General features: G+C 35.8%; 2 protein-coding genes and 1 long non-coding RNA gene across 4 annotated transcripts in view; 1 reads left to right on the top strand and 2 right to left on the bottom strand.

Moving 5' to 3' along the window:
* LOC127651554 (importin subunit alpha-4-like) overlaps nt 1-2922 on the bottom strand; it is a 35985-nt gene extending 33063 nt beyond the window's left edge. The window contains 1 exon segment of the mRNA XM_052137447.1: nt 2769-2922. Within this exon segment, the coding sequence (XP_051993407.1) occupies nt 2769-2837 (69 nt within the window). The 5' untranslated portion in view covers nt 2838-2922.
* Nucleotides 2923-4592: 1670 nt separating this feature from the next.
* LOC127651813 (uncharacterized) lies at nt 4593-9185 on the top strand. Of its 2 annotated transcripts, XR_007971617.1 has the most exons (4): nt 4593-6660; nt 7202-7411; nt 7543-7702; nt 8483-9185. It is a non-coding gene; the product is annotated as an uncharacterized LOC127651813 (long non-coding RNA). The 2 variants fall into 2 exon arrangements; XR_007971616.1 differs by having other exon boundaries at nt 7543-9185.
* A 72-nt stretch (nt 9186-9257) lies between these two features.
* LOC127651895 (SPRY domain-containing protein 7-like) lies at nt 9258-15486 on the bottom strand. Its single transcript, XM_052137944.1, has 5 exons — nt 15294-15486; nt 12743-12859; nt 12477-12643; nt 12183-12285; nt 9258-11923 (listed from the first exon to the last, which is right to left on the bottom strand). The coding sequence occupies exons 1-5, from the start codon at nt 15397-15399 to the stop codon at nt 11826-11828; spliced, it is 591 nt and encodes a 196-aa protein (XP_051993904.1). The 5' UTR covers nt 15400-15486; the 3' UTR covers nt 9258-11825.
* Between the last annotated feature and the right edge of the window lie 11825 nt (nt 15487-27311).

The raw sequence follows: 27311 nt of genomic DNA, 5'->3' as shown, positions 1-27311 counted from the left end.
ACAAGATGTGTATGAGTCACAGCAGCACAATGACAGGAAGGCAGAGTCGACAGGAAGCGCTCTGGGATTCAGCAAACCGATGCTTTGCCAGTGACATGACAGCTTGGCATTCGAGACCAACATAATGACACAGTGTGTGTGCATGTGCTTGTCTCATTGCCAGCAAGGTCTGAGGACATGCTGTCGAACTCCTGTTAGGTCCACGTCATGCTAATAAATAGGCTGATCACTTTTAACTGCCACAAAAGTCCAGTAGCACCAGAAATCCTGCTTGACTCATTGAAAGGCTCATATTTAGACCAATCACTACATTTAACATCAAGGAAGACCATTACTAATACAGGGAGTTCTAATAGCTCAATTGGTATAGCACGGTGCCCACAACACCAAAGTCAAGAGTTCGATCCTAAGGGAACACACATAATAATACTAGTATGTAGGACTACATCTAAATTTCTAAAATGCAAATCAGTAAGTTTGTTTAAATATATCAATTCTGGGTTCAATACAAGTTTCTCTCGTCAACAGCATTTGTGGCATGATGTTGATAACACTAAAATTATTGTTACTTTTCTTTTTAAAAATACAAAAATTAATAAATAGAGGTACTCACAATGAAAGTGAATGGGGCCAATTTTGGAGGGTTTAAAAGGCAGAAATGTGATGCTTATATTTTTACAAAAGCACTTACATTAATTCTTCTGTTAAAACATGTATCATTTTTGAGCTTTAAGTTGTTTAAATCATAATTCAGGAGTTTACTGCATTACGTTGTCATAGCAACAAAGTTGTACAACTGGATGCAATGTCACACAAAAAAGGTTAGTAACCTATTTTATTACACTATAATTATTTTAACACTCACACTGTTTACGTCTTGTAGCAATACTTATGAGAGAGAAAAAAAAAGTATTTTAACGTTTACAGATTGTCCACATTCACTTCCATTGTAAGTGCCTCACTGTAACCAAGATTTTTGCATTATTAAAAGAAAAGGAGGGACAATTGAAAATGAATATTTATGCAAATCAACATAATGCCACAAATTCTGTCAATCGAGCTTAACTTTTAGTGAACCTGGAATATTCATTTAAGTGTCTGCCGAATGTATATCTAATAATAACAAGTATGCTTAAGCTAAAATATCTGTCACATGCAAACCACCAGGATGTTGGCTAATTAAGGAATGTGCTTGATGTAATCCAATCACAAATGTCTTTTGAATTGCGTGTGCGAATATTTTAACATGAACTCTTTGACCTGCCCTGTGATGCCGAATGTATCAAGTCAGCATGCAATATGGCAAACTTGGATCAAACTGTTGCATGGTCCTTTCTTTTTCCACAGCCATTTTACAATGCAAAACACAAAAGCACTTGTGTTAGCTACTCCCTCTGTTAGCTACGATTACATCCTTGCAATGGGCCAAATCCACCAGCTAATGAGCCGGGGAATCTCTCATATCCATATTCCGTTGCAGGCCACATCAAATACAGACTACATGGCCCGGCTGTTCATGTGCTCTTAGGAACACAAGATGAGAAATCGGAATCTGCTTTGCAAATTCCCTGAATAGCTGCAGTATGGCGAAAGCTTTGCTGGCTTCATCCGGCTGAGTCAAACCAGCACCCCGCAAGTCCAGCCATTTCACACTATTAATCTTGGAGAAGGCCTCTGAGTTTCTCGGATATGTCCACGGCAGAGCTAGTAGCAACAGGGTACGCACGTAAATGGCTAATCGTAAATATGCTAACAGCACCTTGAACTTCTCTATAAACATCATTGCGATTTTAAAATATGCTCATAGGGTGGTCCTTTTTGTTAAATGCAACTTGAACCCCCATGATGGAGAATGGAGTATCAGGTTATAGACGTCCTGTCTTGTGGCATTAGTATGAAATCAATCATCTTCCTCAAAAGGTTTCCTAAAGGTCGCCGTCATGCAGCCTGAATTAGGCCAAGACCTCAAGAACTCCAAATGTAAGAAGTTTTCACTATAGATTTAAGGATCTTAAGGCCATGAAATGAGGTTTAATTAATCTATAGGCATATGAGATGTTTATTCACATATTAAAAGTCACACAACGCCACTGAAGGCTAAATTATGTTAAGCAACTTGACATTACAAAATAACATCTTATCTGATTTATTAAAACACCACACCAGCTCTCAGGTCCATTAACACTAAACAAGCGATAAATAGGTCAGATGTTTTGGTGTGACTGGTCACTAGTTCAGTTCTGGCCAGTTGGCTAACACCGGTGTTAACACACCTGTCTCTGTCCCATTCCTGTATTATTTCAGACTATTCACTAAAATGACAATCCACTTATCTTACATACGTTAATGCCAAATGTAAAGCAAATAAACTGACTGGCAGATACGATGAAACCGTCGCCTGCTAAGCAGTTAGCACACATGCTAGCACGATTAATCTGCAGGTTTTGTTTTTTGACCCAGCGAGAACTTAGAATATAAAATAAACAGCTCTGCCACAGAAACAAGATAATAAACAAACCCCAAGTAATATTCCAGTACTAATTCGTCCGTTATAACGGCTCGTGTTCGTGTGTAATGCTCGAAGACGCGGTACATTTATATGGGGAATGTGTTTAAAGAGGCCTGTGTGAAGGCCGCGCCCGCTCCGCATGATGCTGCTGTTGCTGCTGGATCCACAAACACCAGAAACCCATCAGAACTACCTGACTCAGAAGTACGAAACCCGTTCAAATAAAAGGCACATAGTCCAAAGTCTCCAGCGGACCTACCTCCACATCTCGCCCCTTGTTTTTAAAGCTTTTAATGCGGTGATTTTCCAAGCCGGCGTTTTCGGCCATGGCTCTATGTGTATGTATGTCTGTAGTCCCGACAGACGTGCGGAGCTCCGCGCAAGATAGGAGGTAGAGGGGGAAACACACGGTGAGTGTGTACCGTAGAACTGGGGCGGGGCGGAACCGACAAAACTGGAGTAGGTGGAGCTACAATCGGGGTCTCAGAATCCTTGTAATAATAATAAAAAGTGACATACTAAATAACAGGTTTTAGAGTTGCTTCACCACAAGTTTTATATCACTTCATGGAGCGGTTTTGTGTTAATACTCATAATTAAAGGTCTTTTATTTGTGCAGTGACACAGTAGATTTGCGTAGGTCTCTAGAGCTTGCGCAATTTCGCTCAGCTGACCTGCCAACATAAGGCGCATGCGTACGCTAAAAACGTATGTGGAGATACGTCAAAACGCAGGACAGAAAGTAAGCTGTAGTTTATTTTTATTATTATTATTGAAATTTAACAAATAGAGAATACAATAACACACAAACAATCTTTCAGAAGTAAGCTAGCTGTATACCTATCAGCTTAGCCTATGTACGTCAAAAAAAGGTATTTAGTGGTCTTTCGAGGACAAAAATGCCCACGTCAAAAACTGCCATAACAATATATTATATATTATTATTTTACACTTTCAGTGAGTACATTTTTAACCAACATCAGTCCTGATCATTACTACCAAATATTCATTACTTTTCAGTATTTTAACCCTTTAAATGCCCGTTTGTTTGTGTAATGCCACTGTTGTTTTTATGAAGAAAATACAATTGATATAATATTATTATTTTGCATAAAATAAATGTTAAGGGGATTTTTATTATTATTATTATCACAGTTTGGGATATGTCAATGATTTACAACAACAGTGTTTTTGATGCGTTATTATTTTTTGTGCAGTGTCAGATAAAATAAATAAAAAGAAACAGGACTTTAGAGGTCAAAACACTTATCTATATATATAACTGGATTCAACTGGTTATATATATATATATATATATATATATATATATATATATATATATATATATATATATATATATATATATATAAATCAGTGGGTAAAAAGTCCACATCAGAAAACTGCCATAAAAATATTATATATTAATGTTATTTTTCACTTTTCTTTAACCAGTTCTTTTCACTTAATTTTTTAACTGAAAGAATATTCGTTTTTTTTTTCAGATTTTTAACCCTTTAAATGCCTGTTTATTTATATAATGACACTGTTGTATTTTACACATACAAACACACTCTGAAATCCATACCAACACATCCACACAATTTTTGTTGCATAATAATGAATTGGCCTGCAGTGCTCTATAATACAGCAAACAGAAAATAGGAAAAAAGCATGTATTTGCTCCTTAGCCTAAACATGAGAAAAATGGTCATCTGGTCCAAAAATATTAAAAATACAAAATGTGAAGCCAGGGCTCTGATTAAAAGTATAATATCTTAGACTTCATGATTTTATGCTTTAATGGCACTGGGATCAAATACTGCAGTTTCAATGGGTTTAAATGGGAACATTTTTGTCCTAAAGTTCCTGAGTGTAACTATTTTGTGTACACAGTGTATTATAGATGTATTTTAGGAACCGAGGTTGAAATATCAGAATTCCCCTCAAAATTTGGCAAAATGAATGCTGTTGGCATTAACAGCCAAAATTGTAGAAAAAAACTAAACTGTTTCTAAGGTCACACAAGGGTTAATGATATTAGTTATATTATGCATTTTTTTTTGTCTTAATCCACAACGTTAAATTCAGAGGGGGAAAATAAAACTAGATACAAAGAATGCACAAACGACAAAAGCATTTTATTACTTAAAGACAAAACAAGACCTGTTAGGTTAGTACATGGGTAAGATGGCATGAAATGTTTTACGGTGTGACCTGCTATAGGACTATACTCCCCCCTAAAAGTATTTTACACAGCATTTTGCTAAATCGTTCATAATTTTTTACACATATAACTTTTAGACTAAACTGAATGTTTTAACTTTTATAAATGAACTTGTCACACTGCAGGACCACTGAAAATGAACTTAAGAAAAATAACATTATAAATGTATTGGAACCCTTTAATTTGTAATACTTATTTAAAAAAAAAAATAATAATATCAAAATTAAGATCACATCTTTCAACCCCAGGTATAAACATAAAACATTGAAGGTTGATAGCTTTTCATCACTGTGTCTCAAAATTTTCTTAAAATGTATTAGTCACACTAAATGCTGTGCACACATTGTTCTCTTGATATAAGATATAATGTAAATCATAAGTTGATGTAATATGGAAGAACACAACCAGACATAAACCTCAGGAAGGTAATAAATATACATGTATTTCTTATAGAGCTTGTATAAATCAAAACTATGATAATGTGCACTGGTAGCAAGGCAGTTATACATTGGTACATAACATGTATCAACATCATCAGACAGTCAATAACAATGACAGCTTACACTGTTTGGAGTCAGAATCACTTTGTTCAGTTGAAATGCAGTCAAGATTAGAGGTCGACCGATTAATCGGCCGATTTTTAGCATTTTTTACATAATCGGCATCGGCCAATTTCCAAGTATATCAAGCCGATTATTAGGCAGGTGCATCTGTGGGCAGCCTACACTCTTAGAAAAAAGGGTTCATTGGGGTTCTATATAGAACCATAGGGTTCTTTACTCAACTCCAAAGAACCTTTTATGCTAAAAAGGTTCTATAATGACAAGAAAGAACCCTTTTGGCACAAAGCTTCTTTAGGCTATTATTCATTCATATTACATTATTCTGCAACATTTTGAGTTGTAATTAAATTATTGTTTATTAAACTGTTGTAGTAACTTAATATCACATTTTAATCATGCTGATTGAGGAGAAAAACTGAAATGGCACTCTTCGTGTGATATTGATTAACTACATAAAATGATATAAATATATATACACTGTCTAACCCCCATATCTTGAATTATGTGATCATTCAGCATTTATAAATGCATTTGAATACACTGAATAATGCAGTGAAAGAACGCACTCAAAATGCACACCCGCACTAGTGTAACTAGACTTCATCATGTAACTTTACATTATAGATGCGTGCACTCTGTAGGCACGATTTGTTTAGTTTTTGAATTATACTTGATAACGTTAAAGCGCACATCGTTAAAACAAAAAATACGATATTATCGCAGACGATAGATATATCGCACACCCCTATATTGACCTATCGTCATCATCATCATAATCATTATTATCATCATAACAAGAAATTACTCAGTACAAAAACAAGCATAAGGGCTCATTCTAAGCCATTTATAGCTGAATAGGCTCTCGTCTTGTCTTACTTAGCCTTGTTTGCTGCTCTTACATTTCATTCTTTGTCATGTATGTGAAATTATTGTAGGCTACCGCAACTAAACAATTTTGCATTATGGATTTAATTTTTTTATCTGATGAACAGTAAACATAAACAAAAAGAAGTAATAAACTCATTATTTTCATTAATTTTACAAAGTAAACTATTTGTTTGCATTTGCGCGAGCATATTCACGCAGCGCTGTCTCGCGAGTGCATGCACGCGCGTTTTTGAATTCCAACGGTCGAGAAGAGACTGATCCCCGTCTCTGGTGTCTGCTGATTTAAATTGATGGGCTGACGGAAATATTGTTGTGGTAAGTCAGAGAAATACATCGATTTTTTTTAGTAATCTACTGGTTATAAGCTTTAAACCCATTACTAATGAAGTTGTCAATGTTTCAACAGCGGATTTAACGTTACACTTTAAACACGAAAGAGCCTGAACCGCAACAATGTCACAAGTTGCCTTACATCGGTAAGTTTTGTTGTGCTTGTTGCAAACTGTTACATTTTGTGTTTTCTGATCCTAAGCTTAGTTTTTAACTGTATGAATGATTATTTTATATTCAAGTCAAGTGGTGTCTAAGGAACTGGAAGCAGGCCAGGGTACCGCTGTTTCTATAGCACACATAGCTTAAAGGGATAGTTCACTTTAAAATGAAAATTCTGTCATCCTTTACTCACCCTCAAGTTGTTTCAAAACAAGGGAATATATTTTGAAGAATGTCAGTAACCAAACAGTTAACTGGAACCATTGACTTCCATAGTAGGAAAAAAAATACTATGGAAGTCAATGGTTCCAGTTAAATGTTTGGTTACTGACATTCTTCGAAATGTATTCCCTTGTGTTCAGCAGAAGAAAGAAATTCATACAGGTTTGAAACAACTTGAGGGTGAGTAAAGGATGACAGAATTTTCATTTTAAAGTGGACTATCCCTTTAATTTCAATTAATCAGCCCTGATAACAAGTGTATTAAATTGACACTGTATCTTTGTTATTTACTACTTTTTTCAGATTATATTAAACCTGGAAAATATTGGAGAAGATCAATTGAGTTTTCAGGAGCACATTACTGTGATAAATGCTGAACTACGTAAAAGACAACCCGACTACACCAACATAAAAAATCGAATGAGATGCACTCTTTTTAAAAGAGTCGATTTAATGACAAAATCAACACGAGAGGTCATGGACATGTTCCCATTTCTTCGGGTTCCACAACTTGTAGTATTTGTTTTTAGTGTTGTTTCCTTTGAGTTTAGTATTTCCACTGCTTTTTCAAAAACAAATTGTATGAATAAAAACAGTCAAAATTGTTTTAATGAATTGTTCTTTCTTTTTCTGTTTTTTGGTAGCTGCTGCATGAAGTGAAGATGCGGTTTGGGAAGGACCTTCATCTTAATCTAGAGACTGCTCTTCAAATTCTGGCCCCAAACATCTTAAATGTGGCTAGACATGGAAGTCAGAGGGATGTGCTGAACAGTTTACTTCAGCAAATTGACTCAAATACAAAAAGTATGTTCTTTTTTTCCTTAACACTACCATTAGTTGCTTGGTTTGTTGAACGGTTACTGTAATAAATCTATTTATACCATGGTTTGTCTGAATATTTAATTCTGATTGGCTAAAAGGTGTGCATTAAAATAATTTGATTCACAGGTAGTTCCAGTCAGTTTAATTACAATTAAAGTTTAATGTGCTGCTTTTCAATGACCACACAAAACACTTGCACACAGAGATCGGAGATTAAAGTAATGTGAACTGAGACATTTTGCATTTCAATTGTTTTTTTTTTTACAACCTCAGTTGCATTGCTTCACTACCATTCATAAATCCTCTCCTGTGGTCTCATGGAGTAGTAAAGTATCCATTGTAAGCATACTTCAGAATGTTTGTGTAGTGTCTCTTCAATAATCAAGCCGCAAGTTTAGTTAAATCAAAAACAGATACATTGTTGCGTTTTAGTTTTTCAGTATGCTATCCAAGCTATTTTATTAATGAATATTGCATTGATCTTGAAAAGAAGTTTCCGTGGTCATGATTGTTTGTGACAGTTTGTGATTGTGTGTGCAACCTAGCCAGTGAATTGGCCCTTACCACTGTGGTACACAATGGTCAGTATGCAAAGGCAGTTAAACATGACTAAGGCTATCATTCTGTTTTTCACCAAAGAAAAGTCATGCAAATTTTGGGCAAAATGGGGTTGACTAAATTATAATTTTTGATGGAATTTTAACTTTTGGGACTCCTGCATTCTAAGTTATTTCACAAATAATTTGTTTTTCCAACTTGCAGGAATCATTAAAGCCAACTCCGACTATAGTTTTTCATGAAGCTTCAAACCCCCTCCATGCAAAAAGAGCCAGCATCAATATGGAGTGTGTCAACATTGTGAGCGCAGAAATGGATGTGGTGGCAATGGAGTGCCTCTTTGCTGCTTATTTCGTATTCAGTGTGGAATACCCCAAGCACATCACTCACATGATGAATTTTGTTGAGCACTACCTGTTTAAACTCTCCAGCAGCCAAAAAAACTGTCTGTCCCAGTGCTCAAAATGTATAATCAATTATCATAATACTTTGATATGTCATGAATAGTGCTAATGTAAATATGTGGTGATTGATGTTATTCTGAAATGCTGATCTGAATTTTAATCTATGTATTCACATTCTTTATGAGTGATATTAATATGAATTTGTATATTTGAAGTACTTCTATACCTGTATATTTCCATTGTGAGTTATATTAATATGTATTTGTAGTTTTGAGGGACTTGATGTTGTTCTAACACTAATGGGAATTTAGATTAATCTGTATATTTGCATTATTTATTAGTGATAGGTTAATGTAATTTTGTACATTTTATGGACTTATTTTGTAATATGTAGATGTAGGTGAAACTATTTTCATTATGAGATATTTTTTAAATGGTTGATGTTTTAATGTTGATTTGTTGATCTGATATAAATAAATGACTAGTTCTATGCACTTTGGGTGTGCTTTTTTTCAGTATTCATGGGTGACTTTTTATGTGAATTACATTTTTACATTTTAGGGTCTTAATGTTTGTCAATAATATGAAATATTTAATCCGGAAAGGACAAAACAAATGATAATGAATGAACCCCTAAAAGGTTCCATATAGAACCTTTTTCCTGGTTACAAAGAACCCTAAAGGGTTCTTTTGAATGAACCCTTAAAAAGGGTTCTTTATAGAACCTTTTAGGGGTTCCAAATACGTAGCGCCTGATAGAACCTTTTAAGGTTCTATATAGAACCTTTTCTTCTAAGAGTGTAGTGTTGTTGTGGAACACGTGTTCGACGCACACTGCCCCTAGAGTAATTTTCCAGCAGAGTGAGCAGACCTCATCCAGTGCCTAAGGAAGGAGCTAAATTCCTTGGAGAAAACAGTAAGGATTACATTTGTATAAATTATTTATATTTAATTAAAAACTTTTGATATGTTACTGCCAACTTCGAGAAAAAACGCGACATGACGTTCGGCTACTTTTGATATTGATATTGTAGTTGAAGTTGCATTATCACAGCAGAAGGGTTGCTATCATATCACAATAAGTAAGCAAGAATTTTGCAATTACAGACAGTGAATCTGAGACTTTTATTTGTTCTGTTTGTGTGTCTTATATTTGAGAGGGTTGTCACTCAATGCAGATAAATAAGTAATAAAAAAAGATACCAAGCGCTATTGGCTATTGAAGGACTGGCTTTGGTAAGCTCGGACGTTATTGGTTCTGCTGTCGGTACTGGAGAAATTAAGAAAATACATTCTTTATTGCTATAAAGAGAAAGTTATTTTATCTCGCCAGCCATTTCTATGTAGGCTATAATAATTCTATGAAACCATTTGTCTGTGATGCAATTTAGCTATTCACAGTCAGAGAGAGAGAGAGAGAGATAGAGAGAGAGAGATCTCGTGCACAGCGAGCACAACACGAGCCCAGCTAAATGAGTGACAGAACTAAACATTCAAACGTAGCCTGGTTTAGATCTGTGATATTAGTCTGATTTTATTTTATATTTCGCCTTCCAAAGATTATAAAAAGAATATTTATACATAAGCCGCATTCTGTCTAGCACAACTTCCTTCCCTTCACAGCGGTGCACTGACATTTCTCCCTAAAACTCAAACTTAACGTCAGAATCAGCACGATCGGTGATCGTTGTAAAATACAGTCTAGCTACTGTTACTAAATTGCGGGACGCGTTTAATAATAAAATAGCGCAAGAGATACCGGTCCCAAGGCGGCGCGCACTCCGAAACACACCGCAACAAGACAAGCAAATAGGCTACTTTGGGTTTCATGCGTCTAAACGATCAAATATACACAAAAATATGTCTAAACGACCGACTTGGAGATTCACTTAAACACAGTTTATGTCTTAAATGGACGTACTTATGGAAATAGTTGGGAGAAAATATGCTGCATCAGGAGCCTATTAGATCTGAACTCCTTCTTAAAGGGGAAGCTGTCTATTAAACATGTGACGATTGAGTCATTACTGCGAATCAAACAACAAAAGGCAAAGAGAAAATCACTTACAGCTCTTGAATGAATAACTTGTGCATTAATAAGCATTAATCTATCTATGATAAACTATGCAGTGTTATTTTACAATTGATTACTAGATTATTAGATTTCTTTTTAGACCACACCTGAACAGTTAATGTTAGTAGACCTTCCTGAAATTAAATCACTGTGCCTATATAACGATTATCTTAAAAAGAACCGTTAAGAATACCGTTAAAGTACCGGATCGATAAGCAGTATCGGTAAGATAGTAATACCATTAAAACCTTAACGATACCCATCCCTAGTTATGCCTGTGCTTCTCTTGGATGCTCTGAATATTGGATTACGTGTCTGGATTGCCCCTTAATTAAAGCTGCATTTGGATCTCAACCTTCGTGTCTCGGAGCAGTTCGTAACACCTGCTTCGTTTATTTAATATATTTGTTATACATTATTTATACAATATGTTTTTACATTATACATTTTTAATTTAAGTGTACAAGTGCAGATTGGTCAAGTGTTCAATAAATGTATTTGTTGAGAAATGTTGTCTATCTTAAGTAATTATTTGTGTTACATTTTATCTTACAAATAAAAGGTTCAAATAAGAGGTTAAAAACAAGCACATATCGGCCAAATATCGGCCAAAATAAATCGGCAGCATTAATCGGCCATCGGCCGACCCGGATTTCAAAAGATCGGCATCGGCCTGAAAAAAACAATATCGGTCGACCTCTAGTCAAGATGCTACAAAGTCATGATTGTCAGCTGTAAATGTGTTACCTAGTTATTACCCGTTTTTGTTAGAATTCAAACCAGCCAAAAGACTAAATCAATATTTTTTCACAATAGAGCACTATTAAAAATGTAGTGTTCGAGAACAAATAACTGATGTATTATATGACATTATGATCAAAGTGCACAGACCTGGAAAACTACATGACATATTTTAATGAGTACTGGTAGTGGCCAGCAACAATTGCACCAATTTCACGTCAGTCCTTTCAATTGGCTAAGCCACACAATAGATAGATGTCAGTCAATGCACTTCCAATCCCAGCCATGGGGTATACATCTTTAGAGTATATACACCACATCATGAATTTTAAAAGATCTGCTGCTCAAAAAGTATTTTCTGGAAACCTTGTGGAGGAGAATGGTAGAAATCACTGAACTGACAATCCAGAATTGCACTATCGTCCACTGTAAGGAGAAGACAAAATAAGTAAGGGCTATTTAAAGACAAATCCTACTTAAAAATATTGTATTGCCTAGATTTACCAAAGGACTGATAAATATTAACACCAAAAATGTGTTAATGTTGACACACACACACACACACACGCACACACACGCACACACAAATGTTCATTCTATTCTTTCAACAAAGATATTACCTAATTTTTTTTATTCTTGCCATAACTTTATTATATAGGCATACAGTTTACTCCACAACACTCACCATAAACTACAGGATATACAGTTCCTCTAATGCCTGATGCAGGGCAGTTCATATTCTTTCCATTCAGGTACAAATTCAGTTCCACATGGTCATACGTAACACCCTATATACACAAACATAGGAGAAACCAGAAATGTACATAAACGTATTACACTCAAATTGAACCATCAGCTCAGGTTTTGTGTCCTTTACATGGCATCACTTTACAAACAACATATCTGCTCTCTGACAAACGTCTTAATGTCAAATTCCATATTAATTTAACATCTAAACACCGTTGTCCTTGTGACTCACCACAACGTCTCCTTCCTGTGGTAAACTGTTAGCAGGTAATCTGTTCTTTTCTTCATTATTGTGGTAAACAGTGCCATCTTGCCTGAGTACAAGGCTGTGCACGTCTCTGCCCAAAGGGATCTGGTTTAGATTTGCTTTCTGAGTCGCAACTCCAATTCCCCAGACACCTGCCAGAAGCAAAGTTCATTGCAGCCCACACCTCATGATATTTCTGTTGACTAAGTTCATCTTTATTACAATAAATTCCCATGTGCTTTGTTTCTTACCAGTGGACTGAATCTTAAATTCAAAGTAGCTCTTGTTTTGATGTAGAGGTGCATTTGCTGTGCAGCCACCAGTTCCACATATGCGTCTTCCACTCTTTACAATGACGACATCGGTACCTGAAATGTCATGCAAAAATCCTTGTCTCAATGAATTTCATAGCAGTTTATTTACACCACAACTGTTTGGTACAACACAGGCGGTAAGTCCTCATGGTGGTGTAGTGGCTCACCTCAATCAGGGTGGCGGAGGACGAATCTCAGTTGCCTCCGCATCTGAGACTGTCAATCCGTGCATCTTATCATGTAGCTTGTTGAGCGCGTTACCACGGAGACGTACCGAAAAATGTAGGCTTCACGCCATTCTTCGCAGCATCCACGCCCAACTCACCACCCGCCCCACTGAGAGCGAGAAACACACATTATAGCGACCACGAGGAGGTTACCCCATGTGACTCTACCCTCCCTAGCAACCAGGCCAATTTGGTTGCTTAGGAGACCAGGCTGGAGTCTCTCAGCATGCCCTGTATTCAAACTCGCAACTCTAGGGGTGGTAGTCAGCGTCTTTACTCGCTGAGATACCCAGGCCCCCATTTTTGCTTTTTTTTAAAAGAAAAGGAGTGTCAAATCAAAATACATTTTTGTGGTAATAAATATTATGCCCCAAATGCTGTCGATTGAGCTTCACTTGTGTTGAACCAGGAATATTCCTTTAACCACAAAAGTCAGAGTATGTGAAGGAGTGGAGTGGCGACAATTTCCCCTCCCCGCTCAAAGCATTCTTTAATCACTCCACTCCAGCTCCACTCCGGGTTGACCATTTCCTGCTCCTTGCTCACTCTGTGCTCCTGGATTATAGAAACCCTGCTCTGTGTACGCTCTATGGCAAAATTAGTGCCTAACTACCTCTCCACTGTAAAGTTATTTCAGTATGCGTTTTATATTCCATGCAGAAGGTGTATTAAATGAAAAATAAATACACAATACTAGAAGAAAAGCTACAATGTGCTTTATTAGAACACGAACATTAGCCCAAGACTAAATTAAATCATTTTTATAGCTTACTTTTGAAACATATCGGCAGCATTCTCTGGGTTTAATCAATTAAATAAATTGCTAGATGCAAATAAAAATAATAAAAAAAAAATATTAAATAAAAAAATATAAATTACCAGAACAAAAACAAAACATTAAATTAATAAATTACTAAAAAAAATTAAAATATTTTTAATTATTGCACTTCTTTTACTTAACCTTGCCCTATAATTCTGTGAACAAAAAAAAATAATAATACATTCTCAGAATTTTTTCCCCCTCTATTCGCATTTGCTGAGCTCCTTCATCTGCAAATGTATAATGCATAAATTAGCCTACAGCACTAAAATAAATTTAGATGGCAATCGATTAAAGTCAAACTACACAATATTAATATGTTGAATAGTTCAGTTGGTGTTTTGCACAATTAAAAGTTCAATTCCATTTAATGCGGGACATAATAACCTACAGTTAAGATTGAGATGCATTAGATTAGAATATTGATATGATGTTTGAAGTATTTAATAGGGGATATCTGCATTACTGACCTTTAGATTTTCTCTCCACATGTGAACAGATTATCATTGTGTTTTTTGGACACGTCTTTTAGGATTTCACAACAAACTTTTGATTGTGGCAATCACCACCCCACTCCTGTTCTCCTTCACCATCCCATCATAGATTTTTACTATATGCCAGTTGACGTAAGAATAAAGAGACGAGGCACAAGCATGTAGTTAAGTCAAGTTTTAACGCAAGCTTAACTCAATAATAGGGAGCGTGAAAACAAAGCGAAATTATCCTTTGCACTGGAGGTCGAACATTACCAAGTGCTGCTAGATTTTAAATTAGAATAATTTTTTATTTTTCTGGTTATATCAGAAATGTCATCTTTCCTTCATGCCAATAGTGTTTAACACGTGGTGAATTATTGCATTAAGGTCCGTTAACGGGTGTTTTGCCCATGATAGAGCATTAGTGGAGCACTCTTGGAGTGAGGAAAAAAACTATGATGCTCCAATTTCTTAAAAACCCGCTCCTCACTCCAGGCAAAATCATGCAGCTCCACTCCTCGTTCCTCTCACATACTACGACTGGAGTCGTATGGATTACTTTTATGCTGACTTAATGTGCTTCCTGGATCTTCAGAGTCCTGGACACCATTCACTTGCATTATGAGGACCAAGAGTGCTAAGATATATTTCTAAAAATCTGTTTGTGGTCTGCAGAAAAAGTCAAACACATCTGGGATGGCATGAGGGTGAGTAAATAATGAGAGAATTGTCATTTTGAGTGAACTATCCCTTTAAATGAATTTCTACATGAGATTGTCACTCTAAAGGGATCAGATTTAGAAGAACATGACCTTAAGGATGGCCTGTTTTACATTCAAAATGATCATATCATTTCGTGAAGACGTATTTTTTTACAAGAACGAAAGCCTTGTTAATCAGACCCTGAGACCCAAAGCTGAAAACCTTTTCCGTACATATACCATGTCGGAAATCACATCACTCACCCATGTGATGAGTGTCGAGCTGAACCGTGGGCATTTCCTTCAGTGATACGTGGCCGCTGTTAGTGTCCCAACAACAGCCAAAACGACATGAAAACAAAGCCGCCATGACACGCTAATTATGTAGTTATGAGCTATTTATTTGCTTTATGAGATTATTTGTGCTCCAATACAACAGATGACATTTTTATTCTAAATTCAGTGAACCGGATATGACGCAGAACAGTTAACCGTTGGAGGATTTATGTAATTTTCAAGAAAAGCCCAACAGCGTCCTCTAGTGGCCAAAGACGGCAGCGCTTTTAGGGGATGAACTTTAAACACTGACAGGAAACTTTTTTGTTTTTTTGGGCCATGTTACTTTTTTGTGCCGTTGTTTGTCATCGGTCGAATCATTCTAGCTATATGAATAAAATGTGATGGCTATAAAGGGGCAAAAACAATATTAGATTTAGTTTGTAAAGTGATGTGTAAGAGAGTATGCACTGTGTGCGAGAGAGAGAACGCAAAGCGGAAAGATCAGAATCGATGTGACCTTAAAAGCTTTTAATTTGCTTACTGTCACTCAGTTACATATGTGAAGTTTTGCATAGCAACCACCTCGCCGCTCGGAAAGTAAGGGAGCCTCTACATCCGGCCAAATGTTTACAAAAACGAAACAATATTTCTCTATTGTACGTTAACCTTCACAAAATGACTCGCTCGATTTGATTTTTTCTTTCAATAAAATCTGTGCGTTACTTTCAGTTATATCTGGCATGGTTATTAAATTAAGTTTATTGTTTTTGAAGTTAGGTGTTGTTGAAATCTGCACAGCAACAAGCGCCATGATTGCGTTTGCGGAGCGCCCTGGTAACTGGCGCGCGCGGTTTCTACCCAATAAAAGAGCGCGTGATGTGTTCGCACTTCTGCGGTGGAACTGCTTTGCCCAACATCCATACTTTTTATGGGATTATTTAATTATTGTAGATACTATTTTGACTGGCATCACGTCCATGTCCTTTGGGGCTACTAGTAAGTAGATGTCGAGGTAAAGGGACAAAAAGAAGGTAAAGTGGGCACACTATTGGTCTCCCCGACGACCCTTCTATCCTTTTTTTTTTTATTTAGGTTCAGATAAGTTTAGTTATGTATATGTAAACACCATCTTGTCACTACGAGAGAACATTATACTTAATTACTCATTGTAGTAAGGGATAGACTTGTAATGACTGAAATAACAGATCCCCGTATGCTAATTAGCTTTTATGAAGCAGGTGATATGACAAAGATGAGGTGACGCTATATTGTGAATTTAGCTGCTTGTAAACTAGTTAAATACACATTAGAGTGCCTCTAATCTTTTGAACAGACCCCGTTATTTTCAGAATTGTCCAATCAAATGTCTCGTGTGTGTCAGCTGTGTGACACTCCAAATGATGTTTCTATGGAAATTGCCGGGTAGGATATCGCCTGCCAATAACAGCTCATTCACAAAGAAAAAAGTTTAGCACTATGCACTTTTGTGTCCACTGTGAATTTCCGCTCCAGAAAGAGTTCAGTGCGTATCCTAAAGTTCAGTATTTATCTGTCTTTCAGACTAGGGAATTAGAGTAACCTGCTGACATGAGAGGGGAGTGACGTAAGAGCTGTAGAAAGTGACGCAGTTTCTGCCCTATTTTTGTTTGTTTTTTATTTTGATTACTGCGTGGATTTACAACAGATATGATATGTCTATCATGTTTGTCATTCGACAATTTAATGCAAGCACCTGCTGTTTATAATGTAATACAAGGCATAAGAGGTGGAGTTCATAAAAGACTCATATGCCAACTGTTTCTTGCATTAAAGGAATATTCTGGGTTCAATACAAGCTAAGTTCAATCAACAGCATTTGTGGCATAATGTTGATTACCACAAAAATGTATTTCCACTCGTTCCTCCTTTTCTTAAAAAAAAAAAGCCAAAATCGAGGTTACCGTGAAGCACTTAAAATGGAAGTGAATAGGGCCCATTTTTGGAGGGTTTATAAGCTTCTAAAAGCCATGTATTATTTGAGCTGTAAAGTTGTTTAAATCGTCATATTTATAGTAATTTTAGGGTTTATTGACAGTACATTGGTTTCAAAATTGCACTTTACACATAAGAGGTTAGCAAGTGATTTTTATCATACTAAAACCCTACACGCATATTGTTGGCTGTACTTTTGAAAAAGTGAGAATATTAATGTTAAAAAATGAACCTCCATTCACTTCTATTGTAAGTGCCTCACTGTAACAGATTTTATTTTCAGAGTGGTTCAACACTTTTTTATGGTAATCAATATTATGCCACAAATGCTGTTGATTTATTTTAAATTGTATTGAACCTGGAATATTCCTTCAATGACTCTATTTCAATCTAGTTGGTAAGAAGAGAAAACTATTTCAGAAGTAAAAAGTGCCGGTATCATTTGTTACAATTCTTATGATCCATTAGGCCACACGTGTTTTGTGTACCATTGACCAATCAAATGTCCTGCACCATTTTGAGATTAAGAGTTTAAATAAATAAAATAATACGTAAGGTCGGTGAAAGTAAATCCTTTCTAATTTAGAGGATAAATCACCACTCAAGTGTCAACCCTATTGAGATATCCAACTCAAGAGAAGCATCAATTCTGGATGCTGCACATGTTCATTAAAATATATATATATATATATATATATATATATATATATATATATATATATATATATATATACTGTATAAAGGCCAGGTGTTCATTGACAGGAACTGGACTTTTTATTTTACCTTACATGAGAAATGGTCAAATTATGGTGTCAACAGGGCTGTTTTTTTTGTTTTGTTTTTTAGTAGAAACAATTGCCACCAGCAATGTGAGGTCCCGGAGTAGTGCTCCTCCATCAAAGATAATCAGAGTTCCTTCAAAGTCTTCTCATCCAGCAGCTTAACTTTAGGAGGACTTACAGAACGACCAAACATAAGATTTTTATCGACACCGACCCTCTCCAGCCATCCTTAAGATGACTAGCAGAGCTCTGCCCTGTAGGTTCGGGTTCAGGTGCATTGAAACAAGCGGGTCTTTGTGTGACCATGTATTTGGGTTGACAATGTTCTGAAGTCATTTCAAAACACGTTTGTAATTGGGACTAAAATAATTTATTCAGGGTAGACATGACTCCGTGATTTTTGTCCATGAGGATCTCTCGGCCATACGTTGAAGATCCCTCAAAAGTCAGCATTTTGTGTCCAATAATTAGGCATCTTTCCTATGCTTATTTGGCAGATTTCTGTGCAATTGATCCAAACAAAACTTCTCTGAATGTTCTTGGCCTGTAGGACACAGATTTGAAGGATGGTTCCCGTCACAGTTTTGCCTGAGGATAATGAGTGTGTAAATATACTTTAAATTAACAACCCTTACCGAGAAGAAACGAGGGAATCCAAATAAACAGAGCAAAGTAACAAAAGGGGTCGATCCACGATGTGATTCTGTTAGCAACCCTTCCCTAAATCTTAACTTTAAAGGGGAAAAGGGAGTCAATGTTTCCCAGAAGATGGCGATGCTGCATTATTTAAAATGAAACTACAGAAAATACAGACAAGAGGTCGATGTCAGTAAGTATTGATGCCCAACACTGACACAAACAGTTTAAGTGATTTGCTTCAATCAGGACAGTTCATTGGTGAAGTGCTTATTATTATATTAGATATTATAGGTTATTTTGAGATTCATGCAAAAAAAAAAAAAAAAAGGCACATTATCAGGAACGTGAACGCAGATATAATCCTATTGATTTTACTTATGATTACCAATTTAGCCTACTTGAGAGAAATGTGGTAGTTTCATACATTTAAGTGGTTCTGCAGATGCATAACTTAACTTAGCACAAATAATTAGGCTTGATGCAATTGTTCTCATTGTGATAATTTTAATGTTATTTTTTCTTTATTGCATTTTTCATGTACATCAAATTATCAACCATCAAATCACTACCAAACTAAGAATAAATATTTCACAGATGGATTTGACCTAAAGCAGATAAAAATGAGTTTATTTCTGACAATGGTTTTAAATAGAACTTCATATTCAAACTGCAATATCAACAGTCTACAGTAAATCAATGCAATATATAAAAATCTGTATTTACATATAATCTTGTTCATTAATTGTACTTCTCGTGCAGTCCTGAAGAGATGAAGGACCCCGGAGACACCAGAGGATGGTAAACGGCCCGCCTAACTCCAGCAGCACGGTCAATACTGGAGGATTCGCTAGTGCTTTGACTCCAATATTTACGTGCTGCTACAGCCAGGTAGCCAGTCAGTCACACAGTCAAGTTCAGGAGACTCACTCACACATGCACATGTAGTCTTGCTTGCTGCCCACTTTTCCCATCCTCCTACTCTCTCTTTCACCCATTTGAATGTGAAGTGAGCGTCTGTCCTGTCGTTCTTGCCGCAGCACAGTACGGCCTGCACCTCCGTTATAGCTCACAAACCATTCTGTGCTGCTACAGTACCGCCAGGCCCCGCACAAAGCACACACTCACGTGAGGCGCACGCCCACACATCCGTGTTTCTCAACCTGAAAACACAAGATCAAAAAACAAGGAGTTCTAACAAGCAATCTGTCCAGATGTTATAGATAAAGTGCCAAAATGGCATCAAGGTTTTTAAAAACATAAGACCTGCGTTTGCTTAGAACCTTAGAGTTGGAGAAAAAAAAAAGAAAGAAAGAAGAAAAAAAAAAAGACCAAGCAGCAGTTGATTATAGCGCAAGATATTCTCAGACTCTGTGGGCTGTAACTTCTCGCATTTGGTTTTGCTATGCAAATGCAGTGGGACATAGATCAGTGATCTTAAGTACAAGTAAGTTGTTTTCAAATATTTTAGGGTACATATTTTTTTTTTGCCTGAATTGGGACCCTGTAAGAACTGACTGCTGAACTATCTGCAAATTCAAGGTCAAATGTATTATGTTCTTGCCCTGATGTTTTCCAAGTTTGACAGTTACATCATAAAAGGCTCAGTTTGAGGGAAAAAAAATTATAAATCAAGTGAGCATCCCTCTCCATACATCATGTCATAACTCATATCTTTGCATGAATGCAATACATTACATTCCAGATCTATACATTAATTATCCATTATGTTACTATTTTTGAACCTTCTGTTTTTAACAGCACATTTCTATTCTGCTGAGATCGTGGAATTCCATGGAAAAGTACACCGTACACAAAATCTATACACGTAGTCTTAACTCTCTATCCGATTGTGGAAAGAGGGTACCTGTTCTGAGATCAAGGTGAGAAACAAATAATTTCCCAATTACCCCAAACCATTAAGAGGTAAGTGCACACCTACATTAATAAAATGAATTCTATCCCAACCATTTATTTGGGGATTTTTAACAAATGGTGACTTCATGTCTATGTAAACAGATAAGGAAAACTTATTTCAGTTAACATATTTCAGTTAGCTGAGTTTTAATTGTTTATCAAATTATTGCCATATTCAATATAACATCCAGACGTAAATTCAGAGATATAATTCAAATGAGTCAGTACATCCATTTTTAAAGAACCAGATGAGTAAGCTCAACAACTGAGTTTCATTCTGTTTTGTCCAAAACTATCTTTGTAATGACTCAAATGCGGTGAGGGTGAAAGCAATAATTAATAATCATGACTTAAAGTGCTAAATCAGTTGACAATTAATAATCCAAAAATTTGAAGCATGACTAAATTGCAATATTTATCATGTTCTATTTTTATTTCCGTTTTTGTGAAACACCCCCAGGTTTCTGTTGCATTCAGTGTACACTCATGTGCTTTTGTACCAGGTGAGCCAGTACTGACAATACTCTTTTGGTGTAAGCAAGAAAGAGGACATTGAAGCATCTGCGGTCTATCAGGGTAAAATTACAGGTTATGAAAAAGGCCCCATGGACTTCTGAGAAAATAAATAAAAGCGTTCTCTGACAAAAGCTTGTAACCTCCCACATTAGAATATTTACTTATGCTGTTTCTCCATCTGAATGCCTTCCTCTTTCTTTTTGTTTATTTCGTGCATGTACATTTTTTTTTTAACTGCTATTTTCATGCATTGAGAAAATTATTTATCCAAAACATTTTATTTTTTATTACACAGGTGAATTTTCAGTCAAACTAAATGTTAAGACTAGTTAAGATCAGTGGTGTACTTACACTCACTTAACTTCGTCACAGCTCAGTCTCCTGCCGTGTGCATTACAAGGACTCCTCTCCTTCGAGAAAAGAAAAAGACATTTATGAAGCACATCTCTTTGGTTCCTTAACATTTAACTACAGGTATAACTACAAAAACATTCCCTCTATAAAGTGCCCAGTGTATTTTCGACTGCACTGTTGCAATTATGTTGTGGTTGTATATTATGTGAATTATTGAAATGATTGTGGTATATTCTGGTTTGAAGATGAGTCCTTAAATGACAGGGTGTGTTTTTATTTGTATTTAAGTATGCATGCATGCATGCATGCATGTATGTGTGTGTGTGTGTGTGTGTGTGTGTGAGAGAGCCAAGCAAACCAATCTCCATTAAATTGCAGTACATCAGAAATGTAAACTATAAAGATTTACACAAATTACAAATAAAAAAATAATAATAAAAATTAAACATTAAAATAACTTTGATACTAAGGTTAAAAAATTCTAACCTTGAGGCACACATTGCACATTTTATGTGAAAATTTCAATTATGTACATATATTAATAAAATGAACACAACTTTTTAGGGGGCCTACTTCCAGAGGGAAAAAAAAACTGGATAAGCTGAAAGTAAACAGAAGTTAAAGCATAGTGATAATAATAGCAATAAAAAACAGGAGTCATAATTTCGGCCTAACTCTGGAGCAACATCAAATCTGAAATTCACTATTAATTTTTAACTAATAAAACACTTTCTATTTTTTTTAGGAATCAAGATTGGGTGCTTTAACAAACAGACAATTAATTTAAGCATAAAAGGCTCATAGATGTTGTTATGCAGGCAAAATAGTCTTGCCTGTGTATTTACTGACTCAGCAAAAAGTCTCAATCTTATAGGTTATTCAATTTTGAGTGGAACAATATCAAACGAAATAAGATCTATTGATACACCGAACTAATTTGTACCTAGATAAAACAGAATATACTCAAACAATATACAAAATACTTTATTTGCAAACCACATCACAGAGCCAGGTGACGTTAAGGGATTACTCTAATTAGTATATTTTTACGAGACTAGCTAGATGTGTTGTACCCTGTAACTTTGTATGCCAGAAGTTAGCAGATAAACATTCACTTCCTACCACAGAAAGGGGAAGCTGCTCCTATAATTTCACTGCTTTTACACAAGTTACAAGCAAAGGGGATACAGCAGCACGAGCGTGTGACAGCAGACATATAAACACAAGATCTGTGCATGGGACAGAAAAATTACATCCTGAAATGGAAGAAAACAAATCTCATGTTATTAATCCCACTCTATACACCAATGACAACAGTTCTTCAGCTTTGTGCACAACAGTGTACTTTAAAAAATATTTCTGCTTTACTGCAATGCAAAATACAAGATTTAATGCAAATTTAAATCTATTTAGTGCAAGTAAATATTGTTTGTAACTATTTTTCAAAATGGTGGGAACCTTAAAGTTTTAACCATTATAAATTATGTAAACAACTAAAATATAAAGAAGGTATGCTACATTTGTGAACTAAAATATTTTTATTATTATGCAATAACTTCTCTTAATTGTTTGACTTTTATTTATTTATTTATTTGTTCAGTTTTAAACGCACTACATTCCTGATCCTCATTTGGCACTAAAAATGGCATTCAGTAGCTCTGTATAATTGTTTTTTTTATATATCTTTGAAAGTGTGCTTAGATGTGTGGCATGCCAGCTTCAACATTATATTGCCTTTGCACATGTATAATATTTTTTGTTATTTTGTAGTTATAGACCAATGTCGTAAAAACACATCAAATACTTGAAATGCATAAAAAAGCAGCACCAGTCCCCTTAACAAGTGCTTTTGCCATGGTATCATCCAATCGGGGCAACCCCTGGCAGCACTCTGGAGTTTAGCATCAGGAGCTCGGCTGGCACTGGGTTCTTCTTAGCAGATATCTTTGTAACTGACACTCAGATCGAGATTTTCATTTCTGTGTTTTGCATCTAAACTGTCTTTTACAAAGGATACAGATATACACACCCACCAAAAATCGAGGCATACTTGTCTCTGATCTGGCTGGGCAAACAAACAGAGGCCCGAAAATCACGTTTTGTACAAATCGGCCTTCTAACAACTTATAAAGCCCCGCACACTTCAGGTTTCATGATTATACACCATGCAAGCAAGTCTTTCTTATTTTCTTGAATTTTACTATAGACAACATCAACCAACTTCCTTAAATCTTGGAGGCCCCCCTATAACTTAGTGGCTAACTGAGCTAACACAAAACGTGAGAGAGAGAGAAAAAAACACAGAAACCTCAAACTCATTTTGTGACCAGTTCTGCAATCTTCAAAGAGCCATTCTACGATGTTTACAGGCATTTATAGAGTAAAGAGATGACAATATAACAATTAGCCAGAACAGTGCAGGTCTGTTACATGATCTGCAGGGAATACGGCTACTAAAGAGATGAAAATGTGAACTCCCCTCGAAGTCAATATGGCACTTAAAAACAAGCACAGCCTGACATCACAAATTTAAGCATTACACAATATGAAACTCCACAAAACCCTTGTAAAAACAACACGGATAATGAGAAAATTCACAAGTAGCACAAAACCACCGAAATTAATATACGTACTTTACAAAATAGACAAAATATTATTTGCGACGCAAGACAACAACTGAAGTCCTAACTTAATTGTATTATGGCTAAATTTAATTGCTAAAACTTAAACAAATTGGGGGTAAAACATTTACCTCCAACAGGAAGAAATTTGTAGAATTAAATGTTTTTTTGAGGCATTGAAAAATAATGATTATGGCAAAACCAGGAAGCAGTTCTCAGGCTCTGCACCTACAGAGTTTTCATATAGTGTGGGATGGGTCTGAGTCAAATGCAATATTACATAACCATTAACGCAAGGCAGAAACAGGAAATAAAAGCTTTGGACATATCAAAGTGACCAACAGAGCAGTCTTAGTTGTATGTGAAATAAAGTGCTACTATCAAATTGACAGAAGGGTTTCCATTTGGACCTGGACCAAAAGGTTACAGGTCAACAAGCCTGTTATATTTGAGGGGAAGATGCATGCAGTGTATTTCTGTATGATACAAGTAATAATGAAATAGTACGAGTCATAATTATCTATCATGATCGTGACTAATATGTCACGGTCATGGAGACACAATGAGAAAGAACAAGCACACTTACAAAGATCAAATGTTCTCAGGTCAAAATTATGTGAATACGTTCTTTGCGATAAATTTGTTGTATCTTGGTTAAAATACAGCAACTGGACCTTGAAGGGGCAGGGACAAAATAATACACCCTCAATAAAAATAACAACCAGCCTTTAATAAATGTGATAATATCAACCATTAGCTTTTAGCCATGAGTCCCCGTCCCCCCCCACCCCAATTTAAAGAAAGAAAGCCTGTACAGTGTCACATGTTCTAAAGTCACTTCTGATTACTGAATAGCCTACCTCACTCATATTGTAGTGTCAAGCACTTGTATACATGTACAAAAACATATAGCTCTATCCAAATATATTTGTCAAATAAAAATAAATATACACACGCTTTTTCAAACTATGAGGTGGGCTCAGAATGCATATTATTCTAGGTCTTGTTGCTATGCTTTTGGCATTATCATTATTTTCACACACACACACACACACACACACACACACACACACACATCTTCAGGCTGCTTGATATCACAGAAACACATGCCCTTTATAATGCTGTAACCTTTAGCCCTAACTTGAGGACACACTAATTTAAATTGGTCTAAGTGGGTCATTGTCATAATGTCCAGGCTCTGCGTTCACAATGTATACCACTGACGGATCACCTCATGACCACGATTACACACTGACACGCAGTTATAAACACACACTCACGAAAAAAAAAGCATTTTATTTTTGTCCTCACACTAACCATAGGTAAAAATGTGACCTAGATATATATATGGGCATATATATTGACGAGTTTTTAGATTATTATTATTATTGTAAAGATACATTTTACTTAATTTATTTATTTTATTTTTTTGTTTAGAGAAGTGTGTCTCGGATGTGAATGAGGAGGCTTGGTGGATGGAGTATTCAGTAGTGAAAGAATAGTTGTTGTGACTGGACAAGCAGCAACTGAATCACATCGCCATAACAATATTTTCGCCATAATAATTTTCTCATTCTAGTTGACCGAAAGCCATACTACAACTTAAAGCTATCCAATTTTATTATATATAATATATATATATATAAACTGTAATACTCTATTTAAAGTGTCTCTAGTAAGTTTGTGTTGTTTTAATAAATTCAAGTGATTATGCATGAATATGCATACATTGTGCGTTTAATAGGCAAGTAGTCAACTTTTATAACAAACTATAACTAATTTTACATTAAATCACTTGAATACACTGCAATTACAGAGTTCTGACTTTGTAATTATATAATTATGTACAGATACTGGCAGCTATAAGAATTCCCAATAGATCTCTGCCAACATTTTTTTTTCCCCCGTTTGGCAAAAACATCCTTTACAAGTCAATGGTGACTGAGCTCTTACACAGCAGTGTGTGCAATGACTACAGGCCCAGGGCAACATTAAAATCATGAAAAGTTTGATTTTGCAGTAAAACTACCAACAGCGCACCATGAATAATAAATGCTGTAGTGATCAAAGTTTCTCCTCGAAACTATTGGAATTATTCAAGCTTTTCAGTGGCTCATATGAACTACAATACAATGTGCAGTCAGTGAGTGCAGAAAAATCCACTGAGTCCCGCTAGGCAACACCATTGTCAATCTGACACTATAGAGAGAGAGATAACCAAAGGAATATCAACTCTAACTCTGATTAATGTCACACTTGGTCTTAGAATTATTGTTACATGAGTGGACAACACTAACACTGTAAAAAGGCCTTTTTTGATAGATAAAACCAAAGGAGGCCATCGGAAATAGAACAAACAGGCCCTGTTTTTAATCACACATTTTACAAAAATAGAATATTTAGAATATATTCACACAGGCTGTTTAAAGAGCTAAGGGGGTGGGATAATGGCACCTTTAAAGCTTTTTTATTATTATTTATAAATAACACAAGCATGTGTCATGTTAGTCTGATGCTTTCTTTGCGTATGGCATAAACATATATCCAGAATGATCAAACAAATATAAATATCCAGCCTTGTTTGAATCACCAGGTGTGGCACGCCCTCCCAGAAACATCCAATACAGATGCAAACTGAATGTGAGAACACCTCAGCAACCTACAACTGACATGGGCCTACATGTTCAGTTACACTCCCACAGCTGTTTAAGGTTTACTTGTCCAGAGTAAAAATAATGCACATAAAGTTGATTTTTGTTTCAAAAATGTAAACCTTAATTCTGACACTCGTCAAAAATGTTTTGTGAGTGATGCTGTTGAAAATATTAAAAGCACTTTTAAAAAAAAGTATTAAAAATGTGATATTTGGTTTTTGTTGTAGGTTATGGTTAAGACGTGTTTTTTGTATCTTGTGAATAACAGTCCTATATTTAAAACATATTTTAACAGTCCTATATTTAATTCCACCAACTTACATAACAAGGTGAAATTGCCGTGCTTGCAATCATAGGCTACTACTGAACTCTCAAGACACATTTCCGAGAAAAGCAACAATCTTTCTCTCCTTTTCCAGCTCCTAGCGCTGTTAATGCACACAAAATAGCCGAAAATGTCACTATTATTCCCTCTAGACACGACACTGAACGTTTTATATCCACATTTAACGCGAATTAAAGGACTCCGTCTCCACGTAGGCTGATAAATTA

This window comes from Xyrauchen texanus, chromosome 11 (assembly GCF_025860055.1).
Source record: "Xyrauchen texanus isolate HMW12.3.18 chromosome 11, RBS_HiC_50CHRs, whole genome shotgun sequence".
Classification (NCBI taxonomy): domain Eukaryota; kingdom Metazoa; phylum Chordata; class Actinopteri; order Cypriniformes; family Catostomidae; genus Xyrauchen; species Xyrauchen texanus.
The sequence above is the reverse complement of the archived record's forward strand: the minus strand, read 5'-3'. Positions and strand labels throughout refer to the sequence as shown.

Coding starts and splice junctions, on each gene's coding strand:
- LOC127651895 (XM_052137944.1), bottom strand. CDS start 15,399: ATGGCGGCTTTGTTTTCATGTCGTTTTGGCTGTTGTTGGGACACTAAC. Junction 12,860..15,293: donor GCTCGACACTCATCACATGG/GTGAGTGATGTG, acceptor ATGACATTTCAG/GTACCGATGTCGTCATTGTA. Junction 12,644..12,742: donor ATTTAAGATTCAGTCCACTG/GTAAGAAACAAA, acceptor TGCTTCTGGCAG/GTGTCTGGGGAATTGGAGTT.